This window comes from Maylandia zebra, unplaced genomic scaffold (assembly GCF_041146795.1).
Source record: "Maylandia zebra isolate NMK-2024a unplaced genomic scaffold, Mzebra_GT3a scaffold03, whole genome shotgun sequence".
NCBI lineage: Eukaryota > Metazoa > Chordata > Actinopteri > Cichliformes > Cichlidae > Maylandia > Maylandia zebra.
In genome coordinates this window covers 748,618-763,595 of record NW_027490033.1, presented here as the reverse complement: position 1 = coordinate 763,595, position 14,978 = coordinate 748,618, and the positions used below count along the sequence as shown (strand labels likewise).

The window sequence follows — 14,978 nt, the reverse complement described above, 5'->3', positions numbered from 1 at the left end:
CCCATTTGAATTTGCAATAAAGGATCCACAGAGTTTGGTGACAATAATGACAGTAGATGTTTGTGTGAAAGTGCTGGAAGCAAATGAGTGTGTGATGTTCTTTCAGTGTTGCACTTTGTAGACGCTCCCTGAGCACTGGTCTCACAGCCAGCTGCACATAGAGACCAGTGTTGTTAGTCCAGGTCAGAAGATGACTTGTTGCAATGAAAATGAGCTTGTAGTTTGTCTGCTTTAATAATGTGACTGGAAAAAGGTGTTGGACTTCAAATATGTCCATTTCTGTCACACTTCACCTTTAAAAGTGAAGCCATGTGGTTCCTGGAAGGAAAAACACGACTTTTTCAAGTCTTTGTCCTGTTTTTATGAGAAATGTACGACTTTAATGTTCATCTTTTTTTTTTTTTTTTAACTCAATTTTTATTATAATTTACAACATTACAACTTGTACTTGTCAATGTTCACAAGTAGGACAGTTACAGGAACCGCAATGCAGAAATGTAGATTAAAATAAGAACTGCAATTAGGAAGCACAAAACAAAACTGGGAAGCAAAACAAAACCCAAGCAAGCAAACAAACAAACAGACAACAACAACAACAAAAACAAAACAAAACAAAATCTTTATGTAATATTAAATAACATGTGACAAACTTAGCCGTAAATGGACAAAACGAAACAGACCTATGCTAAATTATTGAAACAGTAAAGCATGTATGGGTCGCCAACGCTCAGTAAACAATTCTCTCTGAATCCGCAGAGCAGATGTTATTTCCTCCATCTGGTAAATTTCTCTTGCTTTATCAATCCACATATTATATGAAGGTGGGTCAAGATTCAGCCATTTAATAGTGATACACTTTAGTGCTGCTGTAAGATTCTTAAGAGATACGTTTTATTGTTTCCCACAAAACCCTTTGGTAAGACTCCTAAAATGGCTAACTGTTGGTCTTTTGTTAATGGTTGTTGGAAAACTGTACTGAGAACTTTAAATATGTCATTCCAAAGTGAGCAGATTTTTGGGCATGACCAGAATATATGTGAGTGGGTTCCTAAAGAAGTACCACAATTTCGCCAGCAGGTGTCAGGATTTGTAGGCTTCATTTTGGCCATTATCTCTGGGGTTCTAAAATATCTCATGACCACCTTCTATTTAAATTCTCTCCACAGCCCAGAATTAGTCACCGGATGGGCTTCACCGAACACCTCTTCCCAGGTGTCCTCTGAGATTTGAGTGCCAGTCTCAGCTTCCCACCTTGCCTTAATATCCAAAGTTGCATTTGTATTGAAACTCATAAATGCGTTATAAAAATGAGTGATTAATTTTGGGGAGGAATTACTTTGAAATGTTTTTAGAAATATTTCCTCAATGGGTGAGGGCTCCAAAACTTGCCTCCATTCTTTATGTTTTGTCAAAAAGCTTCTTAGCTGCAGAAATCTAAAAAAGTCAGAAGAAGGAAGCCGAAACTGACCTCAACTGTTCAAATGAGCTCAGGTGCCCATTCCTCACAACATGACAAAGTTTATGAAACCTACTATGTGACCATGCTCTGAAGCCAGAGTCTTCCACAATAGGAGAAAAACCCTGCAGGGAGGAGAGCCTTGATAACAATGAAATTTCTTTTGGAAGACCAAATGATTGTTTGATTCTACGCCAAATCTTTAGTGTGACCCTCGTCCGTTCCCCCATATGCACATTTTTAATTGAAATGTTAGAACAAAGCAGGGATTCCAATGATCTTTCGCACATTGTCTTCTCAATGTTTAGCCACTGAGTTTCAGACAAATCCCGCACCCATACAGTCAGGGGTCTCATCTGAGCTGCCCAGAAATAATATTTCAGGTTTGGAACAGCCAATCCCCCCTGCAGTTTTGACAGTTTTAATCTTTGGAACTTGATCCTTGGGCGTTTGCCTTGCCATATAAATTTGGAAAAAAGTTTATCTAAATTATCAAATGTAGAGTTGGGAATGTTTATAGGCAGCATTTGAAAAAGGTCTAGAAGTCTTGGCAATACATTCATACGTATACTCTCGATCTGACCCAAGAAAGACAGAGGCAGGACTGTCCATCGCTCTAAATCTTTTTTTATTTTTGCAACTATAACTTCATAATTTACTTTAAACAAGTCTGATAATGAGTGAGGAATTTGAATTCCTAAATACTTGATACCTTCGTTTGGCCATTTAAAGCCACATCGCTCCTTGAATGTTAGTGAAATGTTTCCTCCTATATCCATTGCCAATGTTTTGTCAATATTAACTTTGTAACCAGAGAGGGAACCGTAATAATTTCTCTTAAATGAGGTAAACTGACTGCAGGATTTGAAATGTATAAAAGTACATCGTCTGCATAGATGGACAATTTATGCTGTTCTCCATTAATTGAAAGGCCCTGAATTTCATGTTCTTCTCTAATCAACTGCGCCAGAGGCTCAATACTTATATCGAACAGCAGGGGCGACAGTGAGCATCCTTGTCTACGCCCACGTTCCAGTGGAAATCTGGCTGATATTGTTCCATTTACCCGTACAGCCGCCATTGGGTTGGAATAAAGAATCTGTATCCACTTAATTAAGTTTGGCCCAAATTTGAATCTTTCAAGTGTATGGCCCAAGTACTGCCAGGAAACCCTGTCGAATGCTTTTTGCGCATCAAGAGACAGAATCATTGTTTCTTCTTGTTTGGTCTTGTACAAGGACATTAAGTTCAACAATCTACGAACATTGTCCCCATAGTGCCTTCCTGCAATGAACCCCGTGTGATCTGGATTTATAACCTGTGTAATAATTTTACTAACTCTTTTGGCTAAAATCGTGGTGAGAATGCGCAAATCAGTATTAAGTAATGAGAGTGGCCTGTATGATTGACAGTTTGTGGGGTCCTTGCCCTCTTTATGGATTACGACAATTGTAGCATCGTTCCAGGACGACGCCATAGTCCCAGTCTCCAGAGCGCAGTGGTAAGCTTTCAGTGATAAGGGTGCGACTTTGTCCTTAAGTTTTTTATAGAATTTGTTAATAAAACCATCAGGGCCAGGACTGTTTTTAGTTTTAAGGTTTGAAATCACCTGTAAAATTTCTTGTTGTCGAATTGGTTCATCTAACTCCTTTGCTACAGATTCTGGCAGTGTTTTTAAATTGATCTTTTCTAAGAAATCAGACAGTGTATTGTTATCTTCACATGTATCTGAATTTTTATATAATGGCTTGAAAAATTGGCAAAACAACTGGTTTAGTAATCAGGGTTTGATCTGACTTCAACTTTTGGACCATATTACAAGTTTGCTGTTTCCTGAGTCTTATTGCCAGCAATCTACTAGCCCTACTACCCTGTTCATAGTACTTTTGTTTAGTGAATCTGAAATTGCCCTCAATTTTCTCGTTTATTAAACTATTAAGATCACTACGTAACATTTTAAGATCGGAAAGCAAATTGGCTGTCTGTGCTTTTTTGTGTTGTTGCTCTAGGTGTTTTATTTTGGCCTCCAATTCACACTGCCTAGCCTCTTTTCTTTTTTTCCTGGCACTTGCAAATGATATTATGCGACCTCTAATGTATGTCTTGGTGCAATCCCAGAGGGTTAAAGGCGATATTTTCGGAGTTGTGTTCAACTCCAAGTAAGTATTTAGTTCAGTATGTATGAACTCACAAAACTGGCTGTCATTTAGGAGTGAGGCATTTAATCGCCAGACTTTAATGTTCTTGATGCTCCTGTACCATCTCTGTCATCCTCCTCACTCCCTCTTTGCACTCACAGTCTTTGTGCATCATTAACACTCACATGAGGAAAACCAAAGTTTTACTGGGCAGAAGATGATCATCAGTGACGCTGTCTTTAAAACACTCTTGTTAGAAATGTTCGACTTTAATGTGAAACATTCAGAGTTTTTTCTCTTGTTGTGTTTGTTTGAAGCTGCTTCCTGTTGGCTTCAGCTGTTTGGAGTTTCCATTTTCTAAACTTCTACATTCTGAACCTTCTTCAGCTCTGAACAGATGATGAAACACTGAATGATTTCAAGCACTTTGTCTAATAAACTTACATCTTTCATTCTTTATACAGATTGAAGGACTGTGGTTTGTCAGAGATCAGCTGTGATTATCTGGCAGCAGCACTGAAGTCCAACCCCTCGTATCCCAGAGAGGTGGACCTGAGTGGAACCTACAGCAACCTGCAGGATCCAGGAGTGAAGCATCTGTGTGGTTTCCTGGAGAGTCCACGATGTCGATTTGAAACTCTGAGGTCAGTCAGCATGTTTTAGTTGTGCTGAGATGAATATGATGTGAAAGTTGTGCTGACACTAAACTGCAGACATCAGGCTGATATTATACTGATCCACACTGAGGATCTTCATGGTAAAGTCTGTTTTCTTCTTCTCTGGTTTAGTCCATTGACTGCAGCAGAACAATGTTCACATTTCAAACAGTGATACTCAACGTATGGCCCGCGGCCCACACGCGGCCTGCCCACCTTTCCTGATTCAGAGAGAGGGGACCCTGATTAACTGTGTAGCTTCTTCCTCACAGTTCGAAGTATCAGACACAACAATGAATAATCCACAGCTGACTGTCTTTAGCAGGTCAAAGGTCACGGCACACAGCAGTCTGTGAAACAGTTTGGAGCAGGAATTCTTGCACATTTACAAACTGACACTGCTGCACGGCATGCTGGGTAATGCTAGCTGCTCAGGTATGGGCGTGCTAATGGCTGTGAGGCTCCGTGGCTGCAGAACACTGAAGAAGAGAAAAGAGAGGTGGAGGATGAAGAAAAGAGGCGGACATGAAGCAGACGTTTAGCTCCAGAGAGGAGCTGTGTCTGTGTGGGCGGGGCTCAGGCAGCTCCGCCCACACAGTGAGACTGAAGCAGGTGAAGAGTAATAAATGAAGACAGCAGACAGGATTTGATAAACTGATGTACAAACATGTAGAATGATGGTGGCAGCTACAGAAACAGGTCCATACAGACTGAAGCGTGTCTCAGTCTGAATGTACACTGCTGTTATAAGAGCTGTGGAAACTCAGGTCAAAAGGACGTAACCACACTGCTGACAGTTCCAGGACAGTCACAGAGTTACAGCATCATTTGTGAACATAAAGACAGAAAGCTCATCCAAATCCTGGGATTAAAAGTCTGTCCTGGTGGTGTCCAGTCAAACACGTCTCTGTGAAAGCTTCAATCCAACAGGCTCCAAAGTCCTTCTGCTCATTTCCTCGCCGGGTTCTTGATGCTCCTGTACCATCTCTCTGTCATCCTCCTTGCTCCCTCTTTGCAATCACAGTCTTTGTGCATCATTAACACTCACATGAGGAAAACCAAAGTTTTACTGGGCAGAAGATGATCATCAGTGACGCTGTCTTTAAAACACTCTTGTTAGAAATGTTCGACTTTAATGTGAAACATTCAGAGTTTTTTCTCTTGTTGTGTTTGTTTGAAGCTGCTTCCTGTTGGCTTCAGCTGTTTGGAGTTTCCATTTTCTAAACTTCTACATTCTGAAGCTTCTTCAGCTCTGAACAGATGATGAAACACTGAATGATTTCAAGCACTTTGTCTAATAAACTTACATCTTTCATTCTTTATACAGATTGGAGCGCTGTGATTTGTCAGAGATCAGCTGTGATTATCTGGCAGCAGCACTGAAGTCCAACCCCTCCCATCTGAGACAGCTGGACCTGAGCATCAACAACAAGCTGCAGGATCCAGGAGTGAAGCATCTGTGTGGTTTCCTGGAGAGTCCAGGATGTAAACTTGAAACTCTGAGGTCAGTCAGCATGTTTTAGTTGTGCTGAGATGAATATGATGTGAAAGTTGTGCTGACACTAAACTGCAGACATCAGGCTGATATTATACTGATCCACACTGAGGATCTTCATGGTAAAGTCTGTTTTCTTCTTCTCTGGTTTAGTCCATTGACTGCAGCAGAACAATGTTCACATTTCAAACAGTGATACTCAACGTATGGCCCGCGGCCCACACGCGGCCTGCCCACCTTTCCTGATTCAGAGAGAGGGGACCCTGATTAACTGTGTAGCTTCTTCCTCACAGTTCTAAGTATCAGACACAACAATGAATAATCCACAGCTGACTGTCTTTAGCAGGTCAAAGGTCACGGCACACAGCAGACAGTCAGAAATATTCTAACTCTGATCATTTATCAGTTGTGACACTGTGAGACTTGATCAGAGGTGTGATCATCACAGCAGAGGCCTTTGTGTCAAAGTCACTGAGGATCAAACAGAAACACATGAAGCAGATTTTCCTCTTCTGGCTTTTTATAGCAGATAACCTTCAAAATATTCTGCAGTCGATCAAAAACTGAAGCAAACCATGAAGCAACATGTGAACATGAGCTGATGCTGCTGAAGTGAAGCAAAGTTACAGAGGTTTGATTACAGACACAGCTGAGAGTTTGTAATCTGTCATCATTTTAAAAAGTTTCCATGGAACAGCAGAAATGAGGCTTTACTGTCAGAGGCCGACAGCACTGAACACAACAGCAGACTGGTGGCTAATAAACAGTGAATGATGCAGAAACAGATGTTTGAAGCTGTTCTTGGAGTACACTGAGAGAGAGAGAGCTGTGCAGGCAGGAACAGCCAAAGTCAGAGAGAATTCATGAGCATATTGATCAAACGTGAAGCAGAGTTTGGATCTTCTTTTGCTGCTGCTTCACTCAGTTTTGGTTGGAGACAGATGAAACCTGCAGCTTCAGGATCTGTGAGCTGTCCACTTTCAGCCCCGACGGCGTGTCCGTGTACGTGCCGTGGAGTGAACGATCCACGCTCTGTGTTTCCATCTTTGTGTGTTTAGCTGCTCTCATTTACTGTTTTAGCTGTTTGCTGCTTGTTGAAATAGTTTGTGAGCTTTAACCTGAGATTCTGGCAAAATACATTTATATTAAACATCGATTCAGGATTGAATGAATCAACATCGTTTTATTCAAATTAAAACCATTTAAATGGGAACATGAATTTTTTACAGCCGCCTCTAATGCTGGGTAATGTCAGCTGGTCCATGTGCAGCTGGCTGTGAGGCTCAGGGAGCGTCTACAAAGTGCAACACTGAAAGAACATCATCCATAAATATTGAGTAAGAACTGGACTCTCATACAGCGAGACTCAAATGCCTTTAAACATCAGCTTATCCTGCTGATCCAAGTCCAACACTGAGTTTGTAAAAACATGTTTGTCAATCATTTTGTTTGGTTTCTGAGGAAAATGATTCAATAAGTTGCTGCTAATACACAACATTTCATCATATTTCCTCATAACCCTCTTTGTCTGACCATTTGATCCCATTTGAATTTGCAATAAAGGATCCACAGAGTTTGGTGACAATAATGACAGTAGATGTTTGTGTGAAAGTGCTGGAAGCAAATGAGTGTGTGATGTTCTTTCAGTGTTGCACTTTGTAGACGCTCCCTGAGCACTGGTCTCACAGCCAGCTGCACATAGAGACCAGTGTTGTTAGTCCAGGTCAGAAGATGACTTGTTGCAATGAAAATGAGCTTGTAGTTTGTCTGCTTTAATAATGTGACTGGAAAAAGGTGTTGGACTTCAAATATGTCCATTTCTGTCACACTTCACCTTTAAAAGTGAAGCCATGTGGTTCCTGGAAGGAAAAACACGACTTTTTCAAGTCTTTGTCCTGTTTTTATGAGAAATGTACGACTTTAATGTTCATCTTTTTTTTTTTTTTAACTCAATTTTTATTATAATTTACAACATTACAACTTGTACTTGTCAATGTTCACAAGTAGGACAGTTACAGGAACCGCAATGCAGAAATGTAGATTAAAATAAGAACTGCAATTAGGAAGCACAAAACAAAACTGGGAAGCAAAACAAAACCCAAGCAAGCAAACAAACAAACAGACAACAACAACAACAAAAACAAAACAAAACAAAATCTTTATGTAATATTAAATAACTTGTGACAAACTTAGCCGTAAATGGACAAAACAAAACAGACCTATGCTAAATTATTGAAACAGTAAAGCATGTATGGGTCGCCAACGCTCAGTAAACAATTCTCTCTGAATCCGCAGACCAGATGTTATTTCCTCCATCTGGTAAATTTCTCTTGCTTTATCAATCCACATATTATATGAAGGTGGGTCAAGATTCAGCCATTTAATAGTGATACACTTTAGTGCTGCTGTAAGATTCTTAAGAGATACGTTTTATTGTTTCCCACAAAACCCTTTGGTAAGACTCCTAAAATGGCTAACTGTTGGTCTTTTGTTAATGGTTGTTGGAAAACTGTACTGAGAACTTTAAATATGTCATTCCAAAGTGAGCAGATTTTTGGTTATGACCAGAATATATGTGAGTGGGTTCCTAAAGAAGTACCACAATTTCGCCAGCAGGTGTCAGGATTTGTAGGCTTCATTTTGGCAATTATCTCTGGGGTTCTAAAATATCTCATGACCACCTTCTATTTAAATTCTCTCCACAGCCCAGAATTAGTCACCAGATGGGCTTCACCGAACACCTCTTCCCAGGTGTCCTCTGAGATTTGAGTGCCAGTCTCAGCTTCCCACCTTGCCTTAATATCCAAAGTTGCATTTGTATTGAAACTCATAAATGTGTTATAAAAATGACTGATTAATTTTGGGGAGGAATTACTTTGAAATGTTTTTAGAAATATTTCCTCAATGGGTGAGGGCTCCAAAACTTGCCTCCATTCTTTATGTTTTGTCAAAAAGCTTCTTAGCTGCAGAAATCTAAAAAAGTCAGAAGAAGGAAGCCAAAACTGACCTCAACTGTTCAAATGAGCTCAGGTGCCCATTCCTCACAACATGACAAAGTTTATGAAACCTACTATTTGACCATGCTCTGAAGCCAGAGTCTTCCACAATAGGAGAAAAACTCTGCAGGGAGGAGAGGCTTGATAACATTGAAATTTCTTTTGGAAGACCAAATGATTGTTTGATTCTACGCCAAATCTTTAGTGTGACCCTCGTCCGTTCCCCCATATGCACATTTTTAATTGAAATGTTAGAACAAAGCAGGGATTCCAATGATCTTTCGCACATTGTCTTCTCAATGTTTAGCCACTGAGTTTCAGACAAATCCCGCACCCATACAGTCAGGGGTCTCATCTGAGCTGCCCAGAAATAATATTTCAGGTTTGGAACAGCCAATCCCCCCTGCAGGTTTGACAGTTTTAATGTTTGGAACTTGATCCTTGGGCGTTTGCCTTGCCATATAAATTTGGAAAAAAGTTTATCTAAATTATCAAATGTAGAGTTGGGAATGTTAATAGGCACCATTTGAAAAAGGTCTAGAAGTCTTGGCAATACATTCATACGTATACTCTCGATCCGACCCAAGAAAGACAGAGGCAGGACTGTCCATCTCTCTAAATCTTTTTTTATTTTTGCAACTATAACTTCATAATTTACTTTAAACAAGTCTGATAATGAGTGAGGAATTTGAATTCCTAAATACTTGATACCTTCGTCTGGCCATTTAAAGCCACATCGCTCCTTGAATGTTAGTGAAATGTTTCCTCCTATATCCATTGCCAATGTTTTGTCAATATTAACTTTGTAACCAGAGAGGGAACCGTAATAATTTCTCTTAAATGAGGTAAACTGACTGCAGGATTTGAAATGTATAAAAGTACATCGTCTGCATAGATGGACAATTTATGCTGTTCTCCATTAATTGAAAGGCCCTGAATTTCATGTTCTTCTCTAATCAACTGCGCCAGAGGCTCAATACTTATATCGAACAGCAGGGGCGACAGTGAGCATCCTTGTCTACGCCCACGTTCCAGTGGAAATCTGGCTGATATTGTTCCATTTACCCGTACAGCCGCCATTGGGTTGGAATAAAGAATCTGTATCCACTTAATTAAGTTTGGCCCAAATTTGAATCTTTCAAGTGTTTGGCCCAAGTACTGCCAGGAAACCCTGTCGAATGCTTTTTGCGCATCAAGAGACAGAATCATTGTTTCTTCTTGTTTGGTCTTGTACAAGGACATTAAGTTCAACAATCTACGAACATTGTGCCCATAGTGCCTTCCTGCAATGAACCCCGTTTGATCTGGATTTATAACCTGTGTAATAATTTTACTAACTCTTTTGGCTAAAATCGTGGTGAGAATGCGCAAATCAGTATTAAGTAATGAGAGTGGCCTGTATGATTGACAGTTTGTGGGGTCCTTGCCCTCTTTATGGATTACGACAATTGTAGCATCGTTCCAGGACGACGCCATAGTCCCAGTCTCCAGAGCGCAGTGGTAAGCTTTCAGTAATAAGGGTGCGACTTTGTCCTTAAGTTTTTTATAGAATTCGTTAATAAAACCATCAGGGCCAGGACTGTTTTTAGTTTTAAGGTTTGAAATCACCTGTAAAATTTCTTGTTGTCGAATTGGTTCATCTAACTCCTTTGCTACAGACTCTGGCAGTGTTTTTAAATTGATCTTTTCTAAGAAATCAGACAGTGTATTGTTATCTTTACATGTATCTGAATTTTTATATAATGGCTTGAAAAATTGGCAAAACAACTGGTTTAGTAATCAGGGTTTGATCTGACTTCAACTTTTGGACCATATTACAAGTTTGCTGTTTCCTGAGTCTTATTGCCAGCAATCTACTAGTCCTACTACCCTGTTCATAGTACTTTTGTTTAATGAATCTTAAATTGCCCTCAATTTTCTCGTTTATTAAACTATTAAGCTCACTACGTAACATTTTAAGATCGGAAAGCAAATTGGCTGTCTGTGCTTTTTTGTGTTGTTGCTCTAGGTGTTTTATTTTGGCCTCCAATTCACACCGCCTAGCCTCTTTTCTTTTTTTCCTGGCACTTGCAAATGATATTATGCGACCTCTAATGTATGTCTTGGTGCAATCCCAGAGAGTTAAAGGCGATATTTTCGGAGTTGTGTTCAACTCCAAGTAAGTATTTAGTTCAGTATGTATGAACTCACAAAACTGGCTGTCATTTAGGAGTGAGGCATTTAATCGCCAGACTTTAATGTTCTTGATGCTCCTGTACCATCTCTGTCATCCTCCTCGCTCCCTCTTTGCACTCACAGTCTTTGTGCATCATTAACACTCACATGAGGAAAACCAAAGTTTTACTGGGCAGAAGATGATCATCAGTGACGCTGTCTTTAAAACACTCTTGTTAGAAATGTTCGACTTTAATGTGAAACATTCAGAGTTTTTTCTCTTGTTGTGTTTGTTTGAAGCTGCTTCCTGTTGGCTTCAGCTGTTTGGAGTTTCCATTTTCTAAACTTCTACATTCTGAACCTTCTTCAGCTCTGAACAGATGATGAAACACTGAATGATTTCAAGCACTTTGTCTAATAAACTTACATCTTTCATTCTTAATACAGATTGAAGGACTGTGGTTTGTCAGATATTGGCCTTGATTATCTGGCAGCAGCACTGAAGTCCAACCCCTCGTATCCCACAGAGGTGGACCTGAGTGGAACCTACAGCAACCTGCAGGATCCAGGAGTGAAGCATCTGTGTGGTTTCCTGGAGAGTCCACGATGTCGATTTGAAACTCTGAGGTCAGTCAGCATGTTTTAGTTGTGCTGAGATGAATATGATGTGAAAGTTGTGCTGACACTAAACTGCAGACATCAGGCTGATATTATACTGATCCACACTGAGGATCTTCATGGTAAAGTCTGTTTTCTTCTTCTCTGATTTAGTCCATTGACTGCAGCAGAACAATGTTCACATTTCAAACAGTGATACTCAACGTATGGCCCGCGGCCCACACGCGGCCTGCCCACCTTTCCTGATTCAGAGAGAGGGGACCCTGATTAACTGTGTAGCTTCTTCCTCACAGTTCTAAGTATCGGACACAACAATGAATAATCCACAGCTGACTGTCTTTAGCAGGTCAAAGGTCACGGCACACAGCAGTCTGTGAAACAGTTTGGAGCAGGAATTCTTGCACATTTACAAACTGACACTGCTGCACGGCATGCTGGGTAATGCTAGCTGCTCAGGTATGGGCGTGCTAATGGCTGTGAGGCTCCGTGGCTGCAGAACACTGAAGAAGAGAAAAGAGAGGTGGAGGATGAAGAAAAGAGGCGGACATGAAGCAGACGTTTAGCTCCAGAGAGGAGCTGTGTCTGTGTGGGCGGGGCTCAGGTAGCTCCGCCCACACAGTGAGACTGAAGCAGGTGAAGAGTAATAAATGAAGACAGCAGACAGGATTTGATAAACTGATGTACAAACATGTAGAATGATGGTGGCAGCTACAGAAACAGGTCCATACAGACTGAAGCGTGTCTCAGTCTGAATGTACACTGCTGTTATAAGAGCTGTGGAAACTCAGGTCAAAAGGACGTAACCACACTGCTGACAGTTCCAGGACATTCACAGAGTTACAGCATCATTTGTGACCATAAAGACAGAAAGCTCATCCAAATCCTGGGATTAAAAGTCTGTCCTGGTGGTGTCCAGTCAAACACGTCTCTGTGAAAGCTTCAATCCAACAGGCTCCAAAGTCCTTCTGCTCATTTCCTCGCCGGGTTCTTGATGCTCCTGTACCATCTCTCTGTCATCCTCCTCGCTCCCTCTTTGCACTCACAGTCTTTGTGCATCATTAACACTCACATGAGGAAAACCAAAGTTTTACTGGACAGAAGATGATCATCAGTGACGCTGTCTTTAAAATACTCTTGTTAGAAATGTTCGACTTTAATGTGAAACATTCAGAGTTTTTTCTCTTGTTGTGTTTGTTTGAAGCTGCTTCCTGTTGGCTTCAGCTGTTTGGAGTTTCCATTTTCTAAACTTCTACATTCTGAACCTTCTTCAGCTCTGAACAGATGATGAAACACTGAATGATTTCAAGCACTTTGTCTAATAAACTTACATCTTTCATTCTTTATACAGATTGGAGCGCTGTCATTTGTCAGAGATCAGCTGTGATTATCTGGCAGCAGCACTGAAGTCCAACCCCTCCCATCTGAGACAGCTGGAGCTGTGGGGAAACAAGCTGCAGGATCCAGGAGTGAAGCATCTGTGTGGTTTCCTGGAGAGTCCAGGATGTAAACTTGAAACTCTGAGGTCAGTCAGCATGTTTTAGTTGTGCTGAGATGAATATGATGTGAAAGTTGTGCTGACACTAAACTGCAGACATCAGGCTGATATTATACTGATCCACACTGAGGATCTTCATGGTAAAGTCTGTTTTCTTCTTCTCTGGTTTAGTCCATTGACTGCAGCAGAACAATGTTCACATTTCAAACAGTGATACTCAACGTATGGCCCGCGGCCCACACGCGGCCTGCCCACCTTTCCTGATTCAGAGAGAGGGGACCCTGATTAACTGTGTAGCTTCTTCCTCACAGTTCTAAGTATCAGACACAACAATGAATAATCCACAGCTGACTGTCTTTAGCAGGTCAAAGGTCACGGCACACAGCAGACAGTCAGAAATATTCTACCTCTGATCATTTATCAGTTGTGACACTGTGAGACTTGATCAGAGGTGTGATCATCACAGCAGAGGCCTTTGTGTCAAAGTCACTGAGGATCAAACAGAAACACATGAAGCAGATTTTCCTCTTCTGGCTTTTTATAGCAGATAACCTTCAAAATATTCTGCAGTCGATCAAAAACTGAAGCAAACCATGAAGCAACATGTGAACATGAGCTGATGCTGCTGAAGTGAAGCAAAGTTACAGAGGTTTGATTACAGACACAGCTGAGAGTTTGTAATCTGTCATCATTTTAAAAAGTTTCCATGGAACAGCAGAAATGAGGCTTTACTGTCAGAGGCCGACAGCACTGAACACAACAGCAGACTGGTGGCTAATAAACAGTGAATGATGCAGAAACAGATGTTTGAAGCTGTTCTTGGAGTACACTGAGAGAGAGAGAGCTGTGCAGGCAGGAACAGCCAAAGTCAGAGAGAATTCATGAGCATATTGATCAAACGTGAAGCAGAGTTTGGATCTTCTTTTGCTGCTGCTTCACTCAGTTTTGGTTGGAGACAGATGAAACCTGCAGCTTCAGGATCTGTGAGCTGTCCACTTTCAGCCCCGACGGCGTGTCCGTGTACGTGCCGTGGAGTGAACGATCCACGCTCTGTGTTTCCATCTTTGTGTGTTTAGCTGCTCTCATTTACTGTTTTAGCTGTTTGCTGCTTGTTGAAATAGTTTGTGAGCTTTAACCTGAGATTCTGGCAAAATACATTTATATTAAACATCGATTCAGGATTGAATGAATCAACATCGTTTTATTCAAATTAAAACCATTTAAATGGGAACATGAATTTTTTACATCCGCCTCTAATGCTGGGTAATGTCAGCTGGTCCATGTGCAGCTGGCTGTGAGGCTCAGGGAGCGTCTACAAAGTGCAACACTGAAAGAACATCATCCATAAATATTGAGTAAGAACTGGACTCTCATACAGCGAGACTCAAATGCCTTTAAACATCAGCTTATCCTGCTGATCCAAGTCCAACACTGAGTTTGTAAAAACATGTTTGTCAATCATTTTGTTTGGTTTCTGAGGAAAATGATTCAATAAGTTGCTGCTAATACACAATATTTCATCATATTTCCTCATAACCCTCTTTTGTCTGACCATTTGATCCCATTTGAATTTGCAATAAAGGATCCACAGAGTTTGGTGACAATAATGACAGTAGATGTTTGTGTGAAAGTGCTGGAAGCAAATGAGTGTGTGATGTTCTTTCAGTGTTGCACTTTGTAGACGCTCCCTGAGCACTGGTCTCACAGCCAGCTGCACATAGAGACCAGTGTTGTTAGTCCAGGTCAGAAGATGACTTGTTGGAATGAAAATGAGCTTGTAGTTTGTCTGCTTTAATAATGTGACTGGAAAAAGGTGTTGGACTTCAAATATGTCCATTTCTGTCACACTTCACCTTTAAAAGTGAAGCCATGTGGTTCCTGGAAGGAAAAACACGACTTTTTCAAGTCTTTGTCCTGTTTTTATGAGAAATGTACGACTTTAATGTGAAACATTCAGAGTTTTTTCTCTT

General features: G+C 40.7%; 1 protein-coding gene across 1 annotated transcript in view; it reads left to right on the top strand.

Moving 5' to 3' along the window:
• The window catches only part of LOC112432436 (protein NLRC3), a 3,307,575-nt gene that overhangs the window by 2,617,846 nt on the left and 674,751 nt on the right, over positions 1-14,978 (top strand). Inside the window, exons 52-54 of the mRNA XM_076881152.1 lie at positions 4,059-4,238; positions 5,578-5,754; positions 11,343-11,522. Of these exons, the coding sequence (XP_076737267.1) occupies positions 4,059-4,238; positions 5,578-5,754; positions 11,343-11,522 (537 nt within the window). The remainder of the gene's footprint in view (positions 1-4,058; positions 4,239-5,577; positions 5,755-11,342; positions 11,523-14,978) is intronic.